Raw genomic sequence first — 16087 nt, forward strand, 5'->3', positions numbered from 1 at the left:
AATAATAAGGTATAAATGGGATTAAAAGACAACCCATAAGGTTTTTATTGTCGACACCTATATGTTTGTTTTAATCAAAGATCAGGTGCCTGAAGTTTGGGTGTGGTTCTCTTTGGACTTTTATAAGCGATCAGACTTGTTCTCTGAACTCTATCTATAAACGTTTTTGCATGTGTAGTATTATGATAGTTATTATGGTGAACAAAGTCTGCTGGATGGTTATAGCTTTTTCATATACAATTGCAGAATGCAGTATCAGTGACTACCAATGGAAATTATGATTCTTCTTTATACTTGCTGTATATTTATCATGATCATATATGCCAACAATTTTTTATCATGCAAACCTTCTTGTACTTCCATAATGCGACTATATACATATATAAGCTGGTTTCCTTGGAGTTAACTAGCAGTTCTGTAACTGCAGAATGGCTTGTGGAGATGATAACATGTCAAGGGATGCAAAGAAGATTAAAGCACTGCTGACATCAATGGGGGTCGACAACTATGAACTAGTGTTGTACGACAGTTTCTAGAACTGTATTATCGTAACGCAGTTGATTTGCTAATAGATGCAAAAACTTACTCGATCCATGCTAGGAAAGCTTGTATTGATTATGCTGATGTTGAACTCGTTATCAAGTCCAAAAGCTATTTCAGCTTCACCCACCCTCCTCTACCCGAGGTATCTTACTCGCTTTCCTGAAGAAGTATAGTGTTGTTTTTAGAATCGTTTAAATCTTCGTCTTCGTTGTGAATGAAACCCATGCTTATTGTGTATTAGGTTACAGACGCAGCATTGAAACTGAACAAAGTTGCACTTCCAAGACTGCCAGCTCTATGGCCATCATTCCCTCCAAATCAAGACACATTGATTGCTTCATGCTACCAGCCAAAAGTCCAAAGGAACCGTTATGGTAATGCTGTCAACGAGCAAGAAGAGGAGTGTGTTACTGAAGTTATTCAGAATGCAAAAGAGCAAGTTGCTACTGAAGTTATTCAGATTGGAAAAGAACAAGTATGCTTTCCTAAACCAGCACAAAAACGCAGGACCAACTTACTGCCACAAACTCGCCAACCTGTTTCATTTCCCCATGGCTGGATTTTAAAGCGCCAGAGGTAAGGTTCGTGGAAAATCATACTTCAAGGTTACATCGCTGGATTTTAGTATTTCTAAATAATTTTAGTAAGTTTGATGATTAACATGGTTCAATAGCATTTTTTTCATATACTTGCTTCCGTGTCTTCATCTGGTCAGACAGAACTATCCATGTGGTGTTTTTGCAGTACCTTAGATGTCACTTTGTTTATTAGTAACTTACGACTTTGGCAAGTCGCCTTTAAGATCAAACATTGCAGGCAGAGCAAAGTTACTAGAGCAACGTTAAGCAATTACAGAGACAGAGAGAGGAAAGCATAAATTGTGATAGCTATGTAGCCATGTAGATTTTATTTTTACAACTATTACGTTTAATGTTTAACAAACTAGACTACTATATTGGTCTTATTGTGAAGAATTATAATATCAAATAAAATGGTTACAGATGTTTTTCACACCAATGCTTGAAATTTATGGCTATCCTGAATCTCAGCATTTGGAAACAAGTATCTGTAACTGTCCCGGGATCATTGGAAATCTTGAGTTTTTCAACTTCAAACTTTGATTTGCCGAATGCAATAAGGGGTGCCTTGCAGTTTAGACCTGCATTTGTATATATGATGTTAATAGTTGGAACACGGTTATAGAGTAAATATATGACTTAAGTTCCGAACTTAGCTAGTTGTACATTTGTGATACAAAAAGAAAGTAGTTTCTGTAGACTACTAAACTATAAAATTCAAAACCAGTTTTCACCATATACTTTTGACCGGACATTGACACTACAAAACGTAGAACCTCAAATTACTGTATCAACAGGGTTTGTTACAATCAGCCCGGAACACTGTGCTTTGAAAGAGTTCAACAACACTAGCCCAGGCCTATTTTATTTCTAAATATGTACATATACTATACTATATATTATAAAGGTCAAGTTCAGCGAGAGGGAAACACCTTAAATCACTTGAGAACTGATCAGCCATGTCTATGTTGACGTAAGGGACATGGGAGAGAACGAGGCCGATATGAGCCTCTTCTATTCAGCTCTTCATTTGTGTATCCTCTGATAGTCAAGCTCAAAAGTGAAGACAACAGCATTTCTAGTAAATTTTTCGTCTTTGGGCAAAACCATATCACTTGAAGAGAGATGAGGAGTTGGAATCCCTTGAAAGTGATTCCAATTTCTTAAATTCCCATAATGCAAGTATAGTAAGAATGAAGGAAGAAGATGAGACAATTGATTACCACCAGTGGCTTATGTGCAATACTTGAAGCAGGGGTGACATGTTTGTGTTGATCGCCAACACCTTTTTCAACTCTTTCTAGATAAGGCCATTGCATTCGTTTAATTGTAAGTAACTAGAGCCTCTGCCATCCTCCTGCTGCAAAGTAGGTTGATGTAATCGAACTACACCAGTTGATTCTCCACTCTTCAATGCTATTTGGACAACTGAGTACTCGAATATCTTACATCCCTGCCATACCTGTAACATCCTAAGAGATGTTAGCAGCTTTCTCTCATTGCTATTAGCTTCCTCTTCTTTCTTTCCTTATCTCACCAACTTCTCATAATTCCATATATCCAACTTGTTTAAATTCACTAGAAGCTTACATGCCTCTGCTGATTCCCACAAATATACATCATTACACTTCTCAATTCTTACTTCTTCAACTACTTCCAAATACTGTACAACACCTCATTGGTAAGTCCTGAAATACCTTTTATACTCAGATTTTTACTTTAGAACCCTTGGCAAATGTAGCGCTTTAGTGATACTTTAACCAAGTTAGCACACTTTCCTATACGAAGTTCTTGAAAGCATGGAAACACATCTACTATACCGGCATTGGTTGACCATACCTCCCACTCTGGCATGTTTAGAATTTCAAAATCTCGGGTGAAGGGAGGACACAAGTACACAACCAGTTCCCAATAATTCTGATCCTACCTCTTTCACATTATCCATGTCTCCAATAGACAATTTATTGAGTGATGGAAGAAACATACAATTTCTACACATATTGAATGAAACAACAGTCAACCTAATAAATGATGGATCACTATGAGGCTTAAGCACATTCAGGACCTATTTTTCACATATATGTTTACGAGGCCCATCAAACACATTAACCTATTCCACCATTAACTCTCTAAGCCTCAATTGTGACACTTTCACCTTCTGTGCTTGATCATTGTTTTGCAATTTGTCTAGCCCATGAACAGAAAGGCTTTGGCATATTAAGTTCCAATGCCCACTAATTGCAAACTCATTTTCTCTTTCAATAACAATCTTAAATAGAGTCTTTAGGCTTTTCATCACACCAATTCCTAAAGGCATGTTTTCTAGAAACAGAGTATCCTTATTGTCCAAGTACCGCCAGTTTTTAAGCTTTAAGAAATTGTTTGACAACTTACTCAAAATGTAACAACCATATACGATCAATATCTATAAATTACAAAAACTGCACATATTATCCAGTAAATATCGTATTCCAGTTTTAGATAAATAAAGATACCGCAAGTGCTTCAAGTTGCCAATGGACTCTGGTACTTCGTATATCTCCAAGTTACTCAAACAAAGAACCCTTAACACAGTGTCGGGGAAGTAGGTCAACCAAAATCGTGTTCTATAGGTGGAATGACACCCACTTGCATCCCAGTACAACTTAACTCATGGTCAAAAAATGACCTTGACAACTCATCAAAATACTCCTCACCCAATCGTTCCATTGACTTGCTTGTGGTTGATTATTGCAGAAACCCCTTTCCCAACCACATGAGAATCAAGTCTGCCTTCTCAATCACATAATCCTCGGTGATCAGACACGGATATGCACATAATTTTGGTTGACCTACTTCCCCAGTTACCGTTGTTAAGGTTTCTTTGTCAGAGTTAATTGGAGATAGACAAAGTACTTGGCAACTTGAAGCACCTGCGGTATCTTAGTTTATCTCAAATTGGTTACAAATATTAACAGAAAAACATGTGCAGCCTGTATAGTTTACATACATTGATCGTATTTGAGTGTTATAGCTAAAGTAAGTTACCCAAAATCTTCTTAAAACTTGAAGTACAACTCTATGAAAACATCATTTACTGGTAAGTTGATCTATAAGAACTATTTGAAGTAGATCTAAGTCCTAAAATTCCTTCTCTTCACCAGTCATATATGGAAAGATAACTTTGCTTATAATGAAAGTATGATTACAAACCAATTATTCACTTGCTTATCATCATACAAAAGTCAACCTAAATTAAGTTGTTTTGCGAATAAGGCCCCATACCAACAATTGGCGTCCGTAGATCAAACAAACAAAGGTCCGATATTTAGTATATATAACTTTATATTTAGTGACCATCCATCCTGGACAAAAAAAAACCAAGATTACTTATTTGATCATAAAGTTGTTGTAGCTTGAAACTTGGTGGCAATATTATTTAATGAGAAATTGCTAGTGAACTGGGATGAGCTTTCTAATTAAATACCTTTTTTAGTGACAGATCTCTTGCTGCAAGTTCCTGTACCAGCTGAACGAACTATCTCCAACATTTGGCTTACGACATAGACTATCCATCAGTAGCCAAAAAAAAGTCTATATCGTAAGCCAAACGTTGGAGATGATTCAGTCAATCTTAATATTATTTCCTTGTTTGGATTTGGTTTGGGGTGATGAAATTTTCAACTTGGGGCAGCGGGCTCGGACCAAATATGTAAGAATTGTAAGGAGATTGCTTTGGGTGAGGATAAGTATTGAGATGTGGATGAAACGATTCAGAAAGAAACGAGAAACGAGTGATTGACAGCTAAAGTTATTTTCTTATTTATTGTTTTGCACATGGCCACACATTGGGAGGGCGACTTATATGAGATTTACGATCAGTCTTTTTATTTTTATAGAAAGATTTCCAATGGTATCAACAATCCTTATCTTACTTAAAATTTGATTTTTTTTAACTCGTGATTAAGACGTAACTTTAAGTCAAGATATTTGATAATAACTTGAGGGAATCTTTCTCCATATAATTTATAGTTAAAATGATCGACACAAATCATCTTTGTGGTTTTACCTGAAAAGTCGATTCACAACTTGTACGAGTTTGACAACTATGATATCAACAATCAAAGTTAACAAAGATTTGAATTTTCTATGTTTTTGTTATTATTTTAAGATATTGAACTATAAATGTTAATGCAATTATAAATGTTAAGAATTTAGAAGTTAGTGTGATAATCACATTCAAGATGGCTTGCTGTCAAACTTCTTAATTATCTAATGACAAGTATTAGGTTAAAGCTCTCTAGATAAATATCTTTAGCGTTGCCAGGAAAACCGAAAAAGATTTTAAGATGATCACAAATACTCTGGTTAAACCACATACATACTCTTCTTTTATAAAATAAAATGGTGTATTTGTGATAGCTATGTATATTAATGTTATACTTGTTTTACAAAATAAAATGGTATATTTGTGTATAAATATATGGGTAAAGTGCAGAGGTTTTCAATTCAGATATATACGCCTAACCAGGGTATCTCTACGAGTGTTTCCAATCGTGACGACTCTCAAAATGTTTAACTAGTAAGTTTTAAACCAAGACTTTGTGAGAACATTAGTCTGAACACTATATCAGCTTGGTGGTGGTGACATTTAATTACAGCATTTAAAATTTATGTATTCCTTGAATCTAGCATATAGAAACAATAGACTGTCTGTAACTGACTATGGATCTTGGAAATTTTTTGGTTTTGTGGCTTCATATCAAATGCAACGTCAAGGGTGTTTGAAATTTAGACCTACACTTTCTGTATTGTCACTCATTGGAACAGGATTATAAACCAATTATATGACTCAAGCTATGAACTTAAATACTTTTACATTTATGTTATGAAAAAAATCTCTTTTTATGCTACGTTAAACTGTTGTCTGCAGTCTGCTTTTGCAAATCTTGATAGTCTGACTTTAAAAACTCAAAACCGGTTTTTACCATGGAACTTGACAAAATTGACACTTGACACTACTGCATTACCAAGTGTCAATAAAATCACCAAGGCTAAATGTGTGCTTCAAAAGAACGAGGTCTGCCATCCCCAAAAGGAAAGAATTTAACAACACACACCCAGGCAAATAAACCATCACAACTCGAGTTAGATCTTGTTTCGTGGTGCCATATTCCACCCATTTCCGCCTTTTAAATATCCTGTGCACCTCATATCAAGTACAATAAACCTTAAGTTTATACACCCTTTATAGCTTCTGCAAGTGATTTAAAGAACAAGAAACAAAAATATGGTTTTCATACACCCTTCTAACATCAAACTCTGGGTACATAGGTCTCAAAAAAACTATACTTGATTGATTTATCATGAACATTACAAGTTGAATATGGGGAAGAAAATATTAAGCTCTAACTTTTTAGGTTCAAGTCGACAACGCAAGTACATCTAATTATTGGCAATATGAAGATTACGGTGTGTACCTTCAATGTTTGAATTTAATTTATTTTAGTTTTTTTGTACGTATGCAATGTGAAGCACAAACCAAACTTACAAGGATCAATTTTTGTGTTGCATCCGACCACTTTCTGCCCCAGCATACGGATCGATCGTCACATTTATAACGGCAGGCTTTCGTGCAGAAAAAGATTCGGTGAGAGCAGATTTAAGCTCATCGGGAGTCCCAACAAGATAACCTTTACCACCAAAAGCTTCTATTAGAACATGGTATGCCGCACCAGGGACAAATGAAGTGGGTGCCGGATCATCTTTGTATGGGCCAGTGATGTCTTCAGGGTTTCTTCGGTCACCACCATATACGCCCCCATTGTTGAACACTATCACCACAACAGGCAACTGATAACGAACCAAAGTCTGCAAATGTAAAAAAAACATATCAATAAGGTCAATATTATAATACAACTGCATCAAAAGGTTTAGTGGCAATCACAACCCATACACATTACTTGTGAATTGGTTTAAAGTTTACTCTTGAAAGGGTCAAAAAAAAAAATTTAGCTAACTAGATAAGAATCAAACCTGTTGATACTAACTAAAAGTGTACTTCCAATGGTTTCAGCCTCCCGAATCGATTTATTTATAGAAAATAAGAATACGATTGTGACAACAAAGTTTCTGTATTTATATTAATCAATAACTATTTCCAAAAATTGGACATAGGTCATCCCAAACAACGAGACTGTCTCCAGTCCATACCAAAAACATGTTTCAACACAAACTCGTTTTGAACCATAACTCCATCTGTCCATCTGAATGTCAGACTATTCTAAAGAACATTTGGCTGCTTGAATAAAATGAAGAGAGCAATCAACAACTAGTTTCTATCTGAATATAATTAGACCCGTACACAATTTGCTTTCAACACCTCAACAAAACGATTATAACTCTATAACAATGTAAACAAGATACAATACAAAGAGAGCTTACCTCGACTTCCATGGCACTAAACCCGAACCCAGAGTCACCTTCAACAGCAACCACAAGTCGATCAGGTGATGCCACGGCTGCAGCAATACAATAACCTAAACCAACACCCATTGTCCCCCATGTCCCAGCGTCCAACCTAGTCCTCGGCTCCATCTGAACCAAAACAGACCGACCAACATCCATGGTATTAGCCCCTTCTGAGACCAGTATAGGAGCAGGACTACCCAACCCAATAATTGCATCTCTAATAATCCTCATCGGTGTCAAAAAATTAAACGGCACAACATCCTTCGCCAGCAGACCCTCCATCTTCGCCACATTATCTTTTGCCTTATTCGTAATCGCCTCAACCCACGGATGCGTCCTTCCCAAACAAAACGGATCATCCTTAATCTCCTTATTCAACGCTTTCAAAACCATTTTCGCATCCCCAACCAACCCCAAACACGGCTTTCTCAACTCAATCTCTCCCTCATCAATATCAATCAAAATAAACTTAACATCCTTGGACCACTTTGGCGGCTCACCAAAATGCAACAACCAATTCAACCTCGCACCAATCACCACCGCTACGTCACATTTCCCGATCGCCAATGACCTCGCAGCCGTAGCCGCTAGCTCGTGCGTATCCGGCAACAACCCCTTACCCATCGGGGTAGGCAAAAACGGAATCCCCGTCTTCACAACTAAATCCTTAACCTCATTTTCCGCCTTAGCTATCGCCGCCCCTTTCCCAAACACAATTAACGGCCTTTCAGCTTTCCTAATCAAAGAAATCGCCTTTTCTATACCCTCTTTCGACACTACATTTACTAACTTATCATTCTCGACTTTTCGATTATTTTCAATATCATTTAACAACTTATCAGCTTCTAACTCAGTCATACTCTGATGCAGTACATCAGAAGGGATATCTAAATAACACCCACCGGGTCGACCCGACCCGGACCAATCCAAACAATCAAACACACCTTTACATACATCTTTAATATCTCTAACTTTAACAGAAAATTTAACAAATGGTTTTACCGCTTCAATCTGATCAAGCTCCTGAAAATCGCCACGGCCGAAATCTTGTTGATTACAAGAACCGGAGATCATGACCATCGGCCAGGCGTTGGCGGCGGCGTTAGAAAGTCCGGCGAGGCCGTGAACGCAGCCGGGTCCGGATACAGTGAGAAGGATGCCGGGACGGCCGGTGAGGTAACCGTAAGCTGAGGCGGCGTAACCGGCGGATTGTTCGTTGTGGAAAGCGATGAAACGGATGCCGAGAGCGACGGCGCGGTTAGCTAACGATGTGACCGGGATCCCGACCACGCCGAACATGTGAGTGATGCCGGCGCGTGATAGGGATTTGGCGACGAGTTGATTGCAGTCAATTGTGGCGGCGGGTTGGTCAATAGATTCGGCGGCCATTTTGTGAAGAGTGAATAACGGTGGATATTTCGTTGATGAAAGTGTGTCAAATATAGATATAGATATAATAATAATTATATAAATATAAATATAAAATAGTGTAATATAGGGAGGGAAGGGGGTTTGGGGATCTGATAGGAATTAAAAATGAGTTTGGCTACTGGATTGGGGGGAGTAAAGACGACGATGATGACACAGTTTGAAAAGAGTGTTTGCTATCTTTTTTGAGATGGAGTCCCATCCCATCTCACTAAAAATTCTGACAACTTACTTATTTTTAGCCTAATGTTTTTCCTTTGAATTTAAATATATTTTGAGAAAAAAAAATCGATGTATTTTTTATCTAATGTTTATCTGTTCGTGAATATCTCGTTTACCCGTTTGTGAACTGTTCATTTTATGTTAAGTTAAAAACAAATAAATATGAAGAAAGTCTTGTTTGTGTTCGTTGAGTTTGTTTAGAGCCTAATTGTGTGTTAAGTTAAGCAAATGAATATGAAGAAAGTCTCATTTGTGTTTGTTCAGTTGTTTAGAGCCTAATTGTGATTGTTCTGGTTCTAGAATGAGCTAAACATAAGAAAATGAAGTTGTACATGTATAATTAGGTTGGCTAAATTTGATATATGGCTTTTGATCATGACAATAACTCAAGCTATGAAAGAATCGAAGAAACTGAAATTGTTCAAAACTCGTTATTACATAGGCAATTCTCACTTTAAAGATTTTTTTAATACTGATTTTGTGAACGTAATGACTCAAGATAGTAATGTCATTTATAACATAAGGTGGCAGTAATGCACAATTATTCATGACAAAGTAATTAGTTCCAATGGCGGATCTTATTAAGAACTCGCCGGAACCACGGTCCTGACCGTTTATTCGTTATGTAGTGCTATTTTATCCGTATTTTCTTTGAAAAAATATTTTTCTTAGTATTCACTTTGGTTCCCGTGACTTACGGCTCCCTCCGTAACTTCCCTCAAGATCCGCCACTAATTAGTTCAGCAAGCGGTAATACAGTTTTTATTAAATAAAAGTCATAGCTGACTTTTTAATTGATTACACCTGTATGTGGCAAAAAGGTGTGTGAAGATCGAAGCAGGTATGAAGGTTGAATATGAAAGAAAATGAAGGTTGATCAAGTTTGGACCTTTTTGAAACAAACATGATTCTAATGGACTCATTCGTCTTTAGAGCTTTTTTTTCCCTCCTTAATTAACCTTCACACCTGTTTTAATTTTACGCACCTTTTTGCGATATATAATTATAATTAATTAACATGTCACCTACCACTTTCATTAAATGAAAACTATTACCGTGTCTTAAAATAACAGGAAATTATTAATCATCCTAACAAAATAGCTTAAAAAATTTCTTAACTATTGGATGATAATATGTGGAAAAATCAAGGGGCAAAATTAAGAAAGAAAATTAGTGGATACCACATTCTTCACCATTTTGGGAGAAATTATGAGAATGAAAATGATTCCCCCTTTTACCTCTTCATTTCCATTTTCTTGTGTAACCAAACAAGAGAAGTGATTCTCATTTCATTTTCATCCTTTCCATTCCACCCTACCAAACACCCCTTAAGTTCCTAATTAAATAAGAAACAATCACTAATAAACTAATCTAATTTACAGTTTCTTTAGTTGACCGATTGTTGTCAAACAAGATCATATTAATTGGGAAAATGATACTCCATCCGTCCCATTTTAGTTGTTATGTTGACCAACTTTGACTGTAAATAACTTTGTTTGTATCATGTAATACTTGATATAAAATATATGAATGGATTGGGTTTTTAATGTACTTTTCGTCCATATAAGTTTCATCAACTAACATATAGTACAAACAAAGTTATTTACGGTCAAAGTTAGTCAACATGAAAACTAAAATTGGACGGATGGAGTATATATTATTACCTAACGAGAAAAAGGTATCCGTGCGTTGCGACGGTGATGAAATGGCGGCGGCGGGAACGGGTGGTGGTGGTGAGCGGCAGTAGTGGCGGCGGTGAATAGTAGAAGTTATTGATGTAATATGGCTATAATGTATGGTACATCATGTATTAGAATGTGTATTATGAAAAAAGAAAAATGTGAAAAGTGTTAAAAAGTAATTAAGGTTATTTTGGAAATAATGAAAAAATGCTTAATTTTTTAATCCAATATGCTTTATAATGATAGATAGATAGATAGATAGATAGATAGATATTTTTAAAAATCTTCTTAATTACAAGTTAAATTATGACATGTGACAAAATCAAGAATTTAGTAGAATCTCCATGTTATATTTTAGTGAATCTAAGAAGATTTTAGAAGGATTAATAAAGATTTTACAATAACGTGCTTACGAGTTACGACCGATATCTTATAAATAGTGGCATACTCGCATTCTTAATTAACATTGGGTCTGAGACTGAACGGAGCAAGGCGTTTCACACGTCTTCGGGAACGCCCCGGAAACGCCCGGAACAGTGCCCTGAGGGGCGTTCTTGGACAAAAATAATGAAGGGCGTGAGATATCCGACGAGAAAAGATGGCGTTAAACAAGGGGAGGGCCCATGTGGCGTTACAAGGTAGGGGTGAGCAAAAACCGAACCAGAAAACCAAAAATAAAAAAAAACCGACAAAATCGAACCGAAAAAACTGAAAACCGAACGAAATCCATTGGTTTGGTTTTTGTTTTCTAAAAACCGAACTGATCGGTTCAGGTTTCGGTTTCATATGACAAAAAACCGATTAAAAACCTAACCGAACCGATCAAATATATTTTAATTTATTTTATATTTATATCATATTACATATATATTTATTACTTATAATTTGTAAATATGTTAATATATATATGTTTTTTATCTTTTTAGTGTACAAATTTATATAAATTGTATATTTTAGATAAAAACGTACTATAAAAACAATTCGTTTTATAAAAGTTATACCAATTTTAACACCTAAAAAATATAATTAGTTAATAAAAAACATCTCTATATTTTAGTTTCTATATCATATTTTTTTCTTAACAATTGAAAGTTAAATTTATAACATAAAAAAAAAGGTAAAAAAAAATGAGATTTATTAGAAAAAACCGAAAAAAACCCGAAACCGATCCAAACCGAACCGAAAAACCGACAAAACCGAATCCAATGGTTTTGGTTTTCTAAAAACCGAATGGATCGGTTCAGGTTTCGGTTTTAGATAGAAACCGACCCAAACCGATCTATACTCACCCCTATTACAAGGCACGCCGTGTTCCTCTTAGCCTGATGCCCTGATCCACAAGAAGTTGTTATGGTTTGATGTTTGTACTTTGTAATCTGTAGTTAATAGATAGGCCCAAAATGTCTTTAAGAGTCAGTGTCTCAACGACTCCATTTTTCAGTCCATATATAAGTAGGCTTAATATCCAATATTTTTTTCTATATTTTATAGGGAGGAAAGGATTTGGAAAGAACTATATATCGTGTACACTGAGATGCTAGTCGTAGAGTGCATTTTGTAAAATAACACAAGAGTGTTATATATTGATTAACCAAAATTATAAAGCTTATATACACTAGCATAATTTTTTTTTTTAACGGCATTATCTATATCTATACTATCGTATAAAAAAAATAGCTCTCATGTTAGAAAGTTACATGGAAAAAAATGTCAAAAATACTTTTAATGATTATATTACACTATTAGTCATTTATCTTTTAAAATATCTCCATTAACCCTTTACATTAATTATTTTTACATCAATTATATACACCACTCGACGGCGCTTCTACCACCAACAGTCGTCCTCACAACATTATACTAAAAAATGCTAGTAAGAAAGTAGCCAACTAAAAAAATAGACACGGATTAAAGAGGGTAGTCATATATCTATAGCGACCCTAGGTTATTGAATCAGAAATTAAAGCTCAAGGAATCTTCAAGCTAGATGGGAAATATATCTACCAATATATATATAACAAGGTCCTAAATTCATTCCTAAATAAATAAGAACCCTTGGATGACTTCTAACTTTGATTTAGAACCATTAGATCATATTTAATTATTTTGTCTTTTATAAATGATAATATTAATACTTATACTCTATATAATTTGCTAAAATATACCCTTAACATTAAAAATAATATTTGCTAACATTCCTTAATTATATATACACGTAAATCTATATATAAAACAAGATTAGCTAATTTAGGATAGGGCTTTTTACTTGGAAAGTACCTCAACTTGTCCCCTAGATAAGACGGAATTTTGTTTTGACCTCAATAAAATAAAAAGTGACAAGTTGAGGTAGTTTCCAAGTAAAACCCTTTAGGATAATCATCCAAAAATGGAGGTTATAATATTTGAGTTATTTCTTAACTATGTCTACTATATTCACTTTTTTAGCCGAGAATCTTTTGTTTAACGGAAAATGTTAGATATTAATGTTTGAGACCCTAGCCGTGAGCCAGTGACACCAAGTTGGATAGTATGTTAAAAGTTGAAACTCGCGCACTCTTGCACAACGTGAATGATAACACGTAAGCTCACAGGCTCAAGAAACAAATGCCTAAAACCACGATAAACCAAGATTTACTCTTGGGTCTACAAGCCAATATCCTTTCTGTCAGTTTTTTCAAAGAGGGTCGCAGTTAGCCATTTGATCCAGGACCTAGTGGTTTATTAATCAGGAATCTAACCTCTCTTATTTTTAGAAAAACATATTAACCTACGTAAACTATACCTATCATTTAACTACGTTAAATATCTTCACCTAATACTGTATATCTATAATACCTTTTAATAAAATTTCTGTAACATATATCATCAACCCTTAAGATAACTGCATCACCTATTCTACATCAGTTATTTTACATTAATAAGTTAATAACTACAACGCTACTACCGTCATCACCACCACCACAACCACAACCGCCACCACATTCCCCACCGACTGTCATTGTTGACGTTGCCTCTACCACTATCAGCCGTTGCCACTACACCGCCACATCATTTATTCTTAGATATTTTTATATCTTTTTTTATGAACAAATTGATATCATAAATTAAATAAACTTCTTACTTAATAATAATAATAATACATAAATATATTTAGCAAGTAATATATTTGATCAGCTTAACACTTATATTTGTTTTTATTTTAAAAGCCCAAGTATTATTTAAATATATAATTTGAATAATAAAGTTGATATATGTTTTAAAATATATATGCTAATAATATTAAAATTTACATCATCATTATATAAAGATATAACAAACATATCGAACGAATCATATACAATAAAAACCATTGTCAAATTATAATATCTTCATTTTCAGCAGGTAGTCACTACATTTAACTTTACAACGTCATTAAATCTCTCTTTTTATATAAAAATTTAAACACCCCATCTTTTTGAAAGGGAAGTGATAATTGTACAATAGCTTTGGTTTATTAAGTGAAGAAACAAATATATTTGATTGACTAAATGGATTAAGGCAATTAAGATTAATTCATGACTTTATACTTAAGATATTACCGAACACTACCTAATAGTACTTCCCTTTTAGATTATGCAATAAGAAAGTTAGTTCAGAAATGAGACAATTGTTCTTAATGAACCCCAATGGAAAAAGTTATATTAAATGACCTAATTCGTAATTAATGAATTAATTTACACCCTAAACCACTTACATCACTCGACATTGTCACCACCACACCACCAATAGTAACGGCCATTTCCACCTGTCGCCGTCATCATATCCGCATTACATGGGTACCGTGTTATGAAGATATAACATACATATTCTACTAACCAATTTTGATACAAAATATTTTTTGAATGATAATATCATCAAATTTTAACATGTTTTATCCTTAATGAATAATTAATATGTTTATCTCGTGTATTACGCAGAAAAATAATCTAGTTATGAAAGATATGAACTTGTGAAATCACGAGTATAATATATTTGAGAAATTTACTTTAGTATTATAGTTATATTTGCACTTGACACATTGAACTTAAAGTTGAGATTGAGGGGTAACTTGGGAGTAATAATAGATGTGGACATTCTTATATTAGATTGATTTCCATGTTACCATAAAAGATAAACCAGTTGTTAGAAAAATAAAAATTGTATATAGTGGCAACAATTACATTGTTCATCACCAATTATAATCACAAAAACATGGCTCCCCTTGATAAACAATACTTTTGAATATCACAAGTCTAGAAGTAATAAGATTAACGATAATAAATTTATGACATTTGGACACTGTTTAAACAATGGTATTAAGAACTCAATACAATACTAATTTTGGAACAAACTAAGTTTTGTCGCACTAAATTATGATCACATGTGACGGTGACAGTACTTCACAATCAAAACTCATATGAATGTAATCATTGTGTTTAATGATAGTAAAAAAATAAATAAATAATAATAAAGGTCATGTTGTTAAAGGGACAAACGTGGAGTTATGTTATTGGCAACTTCCTAGTTACTCCTACACACAGGGAACTGCGGAAATACAAATAAGACGCGGCAGCAACGACTTATACATTTTTTTTGGTTAACTTTTCTCATTATTCTTTTCTTAAATTTAATAATGAGTCCATATGAGTCGTGCAGTTGACCACGCACCGCAACCGACACCCATCACGCCCACCTTTATCTTTCATTCGTTTCTTAATATCTTTGTTTTGTTCATACAAACCATATGTACATCTCTCTATTTGCTTCCTTTTTTTTTTTTAACAAACTTACAATTTTGTACATAAACATGAACAAATTCCACTGTTTGTGACTACTGGTCTAATACTATACGTCTATACATATCACATAGTCGAACATATGAAATGACAACTATTTTTAGTGTTTATTAGTTTAATTCGAAATTCAAACATATGCTTTTATAATTTTCCGTCTAACTCAATGCATCCGCTTTTCGATTTTTCATTTTTATTAACTTGAAAATCATTTATATTCAATTTGACAACTAACTTGATACAAATATACAAATATGAACTATATATGCGACCAATATGCAAGTATTTTAGTGTATACGGGAGAATGAGAATTTGATATGGTACTTTCCGTATAATCTTGTTACTTTCGTTGCATTTTTTTGCATATATAGCG

At 34.4% G+C, this 16087-nt stretch overlaps 1 protein-coding gene, 1 long non-coding RNA gene and 1 pseudogene across 2 annotated transcripts; 1 reads left to right on the forward strand and 2 right to left on the reverse strand.

The window, feature by feature from the left end:
• The first annotated feature begins 428 nt into the window (after nt 1-428).
• Nucleotides 429-1203, forward strand: LOC122604077 (annotated as a pseudogene).
• A 202-nt stretch (nt 1204-1405) lies between these two features.
• LOC122604078 lies at nt 1406-4964 on the reverse strand. Its single transcript, XR_006324526.1, has 3 exons — nt 4588-4964; nt 2054-4465; nt 1406-1702 (listed from the first exon to the last, which is right to left on the reverse strand). It is a non-coding gene; the product is annotated as an uncharacterized LOC122604078 (long non-coding RNA).
• A 1467-nt stretch (nt 4965-6431) lies between these two features.
• On the reverse strand, nt 6432-9218 carry LOC122603179 (2-hydroxyacyl-CoA lyase). The gene is made up of 2 exons (XM_043775815.1): nt 7545-9218; nt 6432-6971 (listed from the first exon to the last, which is right to left on the reverse strand). Exons 1-2 carry the CDS (start codon nt 8958-8960, stop codon nt 6657-6659), a joined length of 1731 nt encoding a protein of 576 aa, XP_043631750.1. The 5' UTR covers nt 8961-9218; the 3' UTR covers nt 6432-6656.
• Nucleotides 9219-16087: the final 6869 nt, after the last annotated feature.

The sequence above is a fragment of the Erigeron canadensis genome, chromosome 6 (genome assembly GCF_010389155.1).
Source record: "Erigeron canadensis isolate Cc75 chromosome 6, C_canadensis_v1, whole genome shotgun sequence".
In the NCBI taxonomy this organism is placed as follows: Eukaryota; Viridiplantae; Streptophyta; class Magnoliopsida; order Asterales; family Asteraceae; genus Erigeron; species Erigeron canadensis.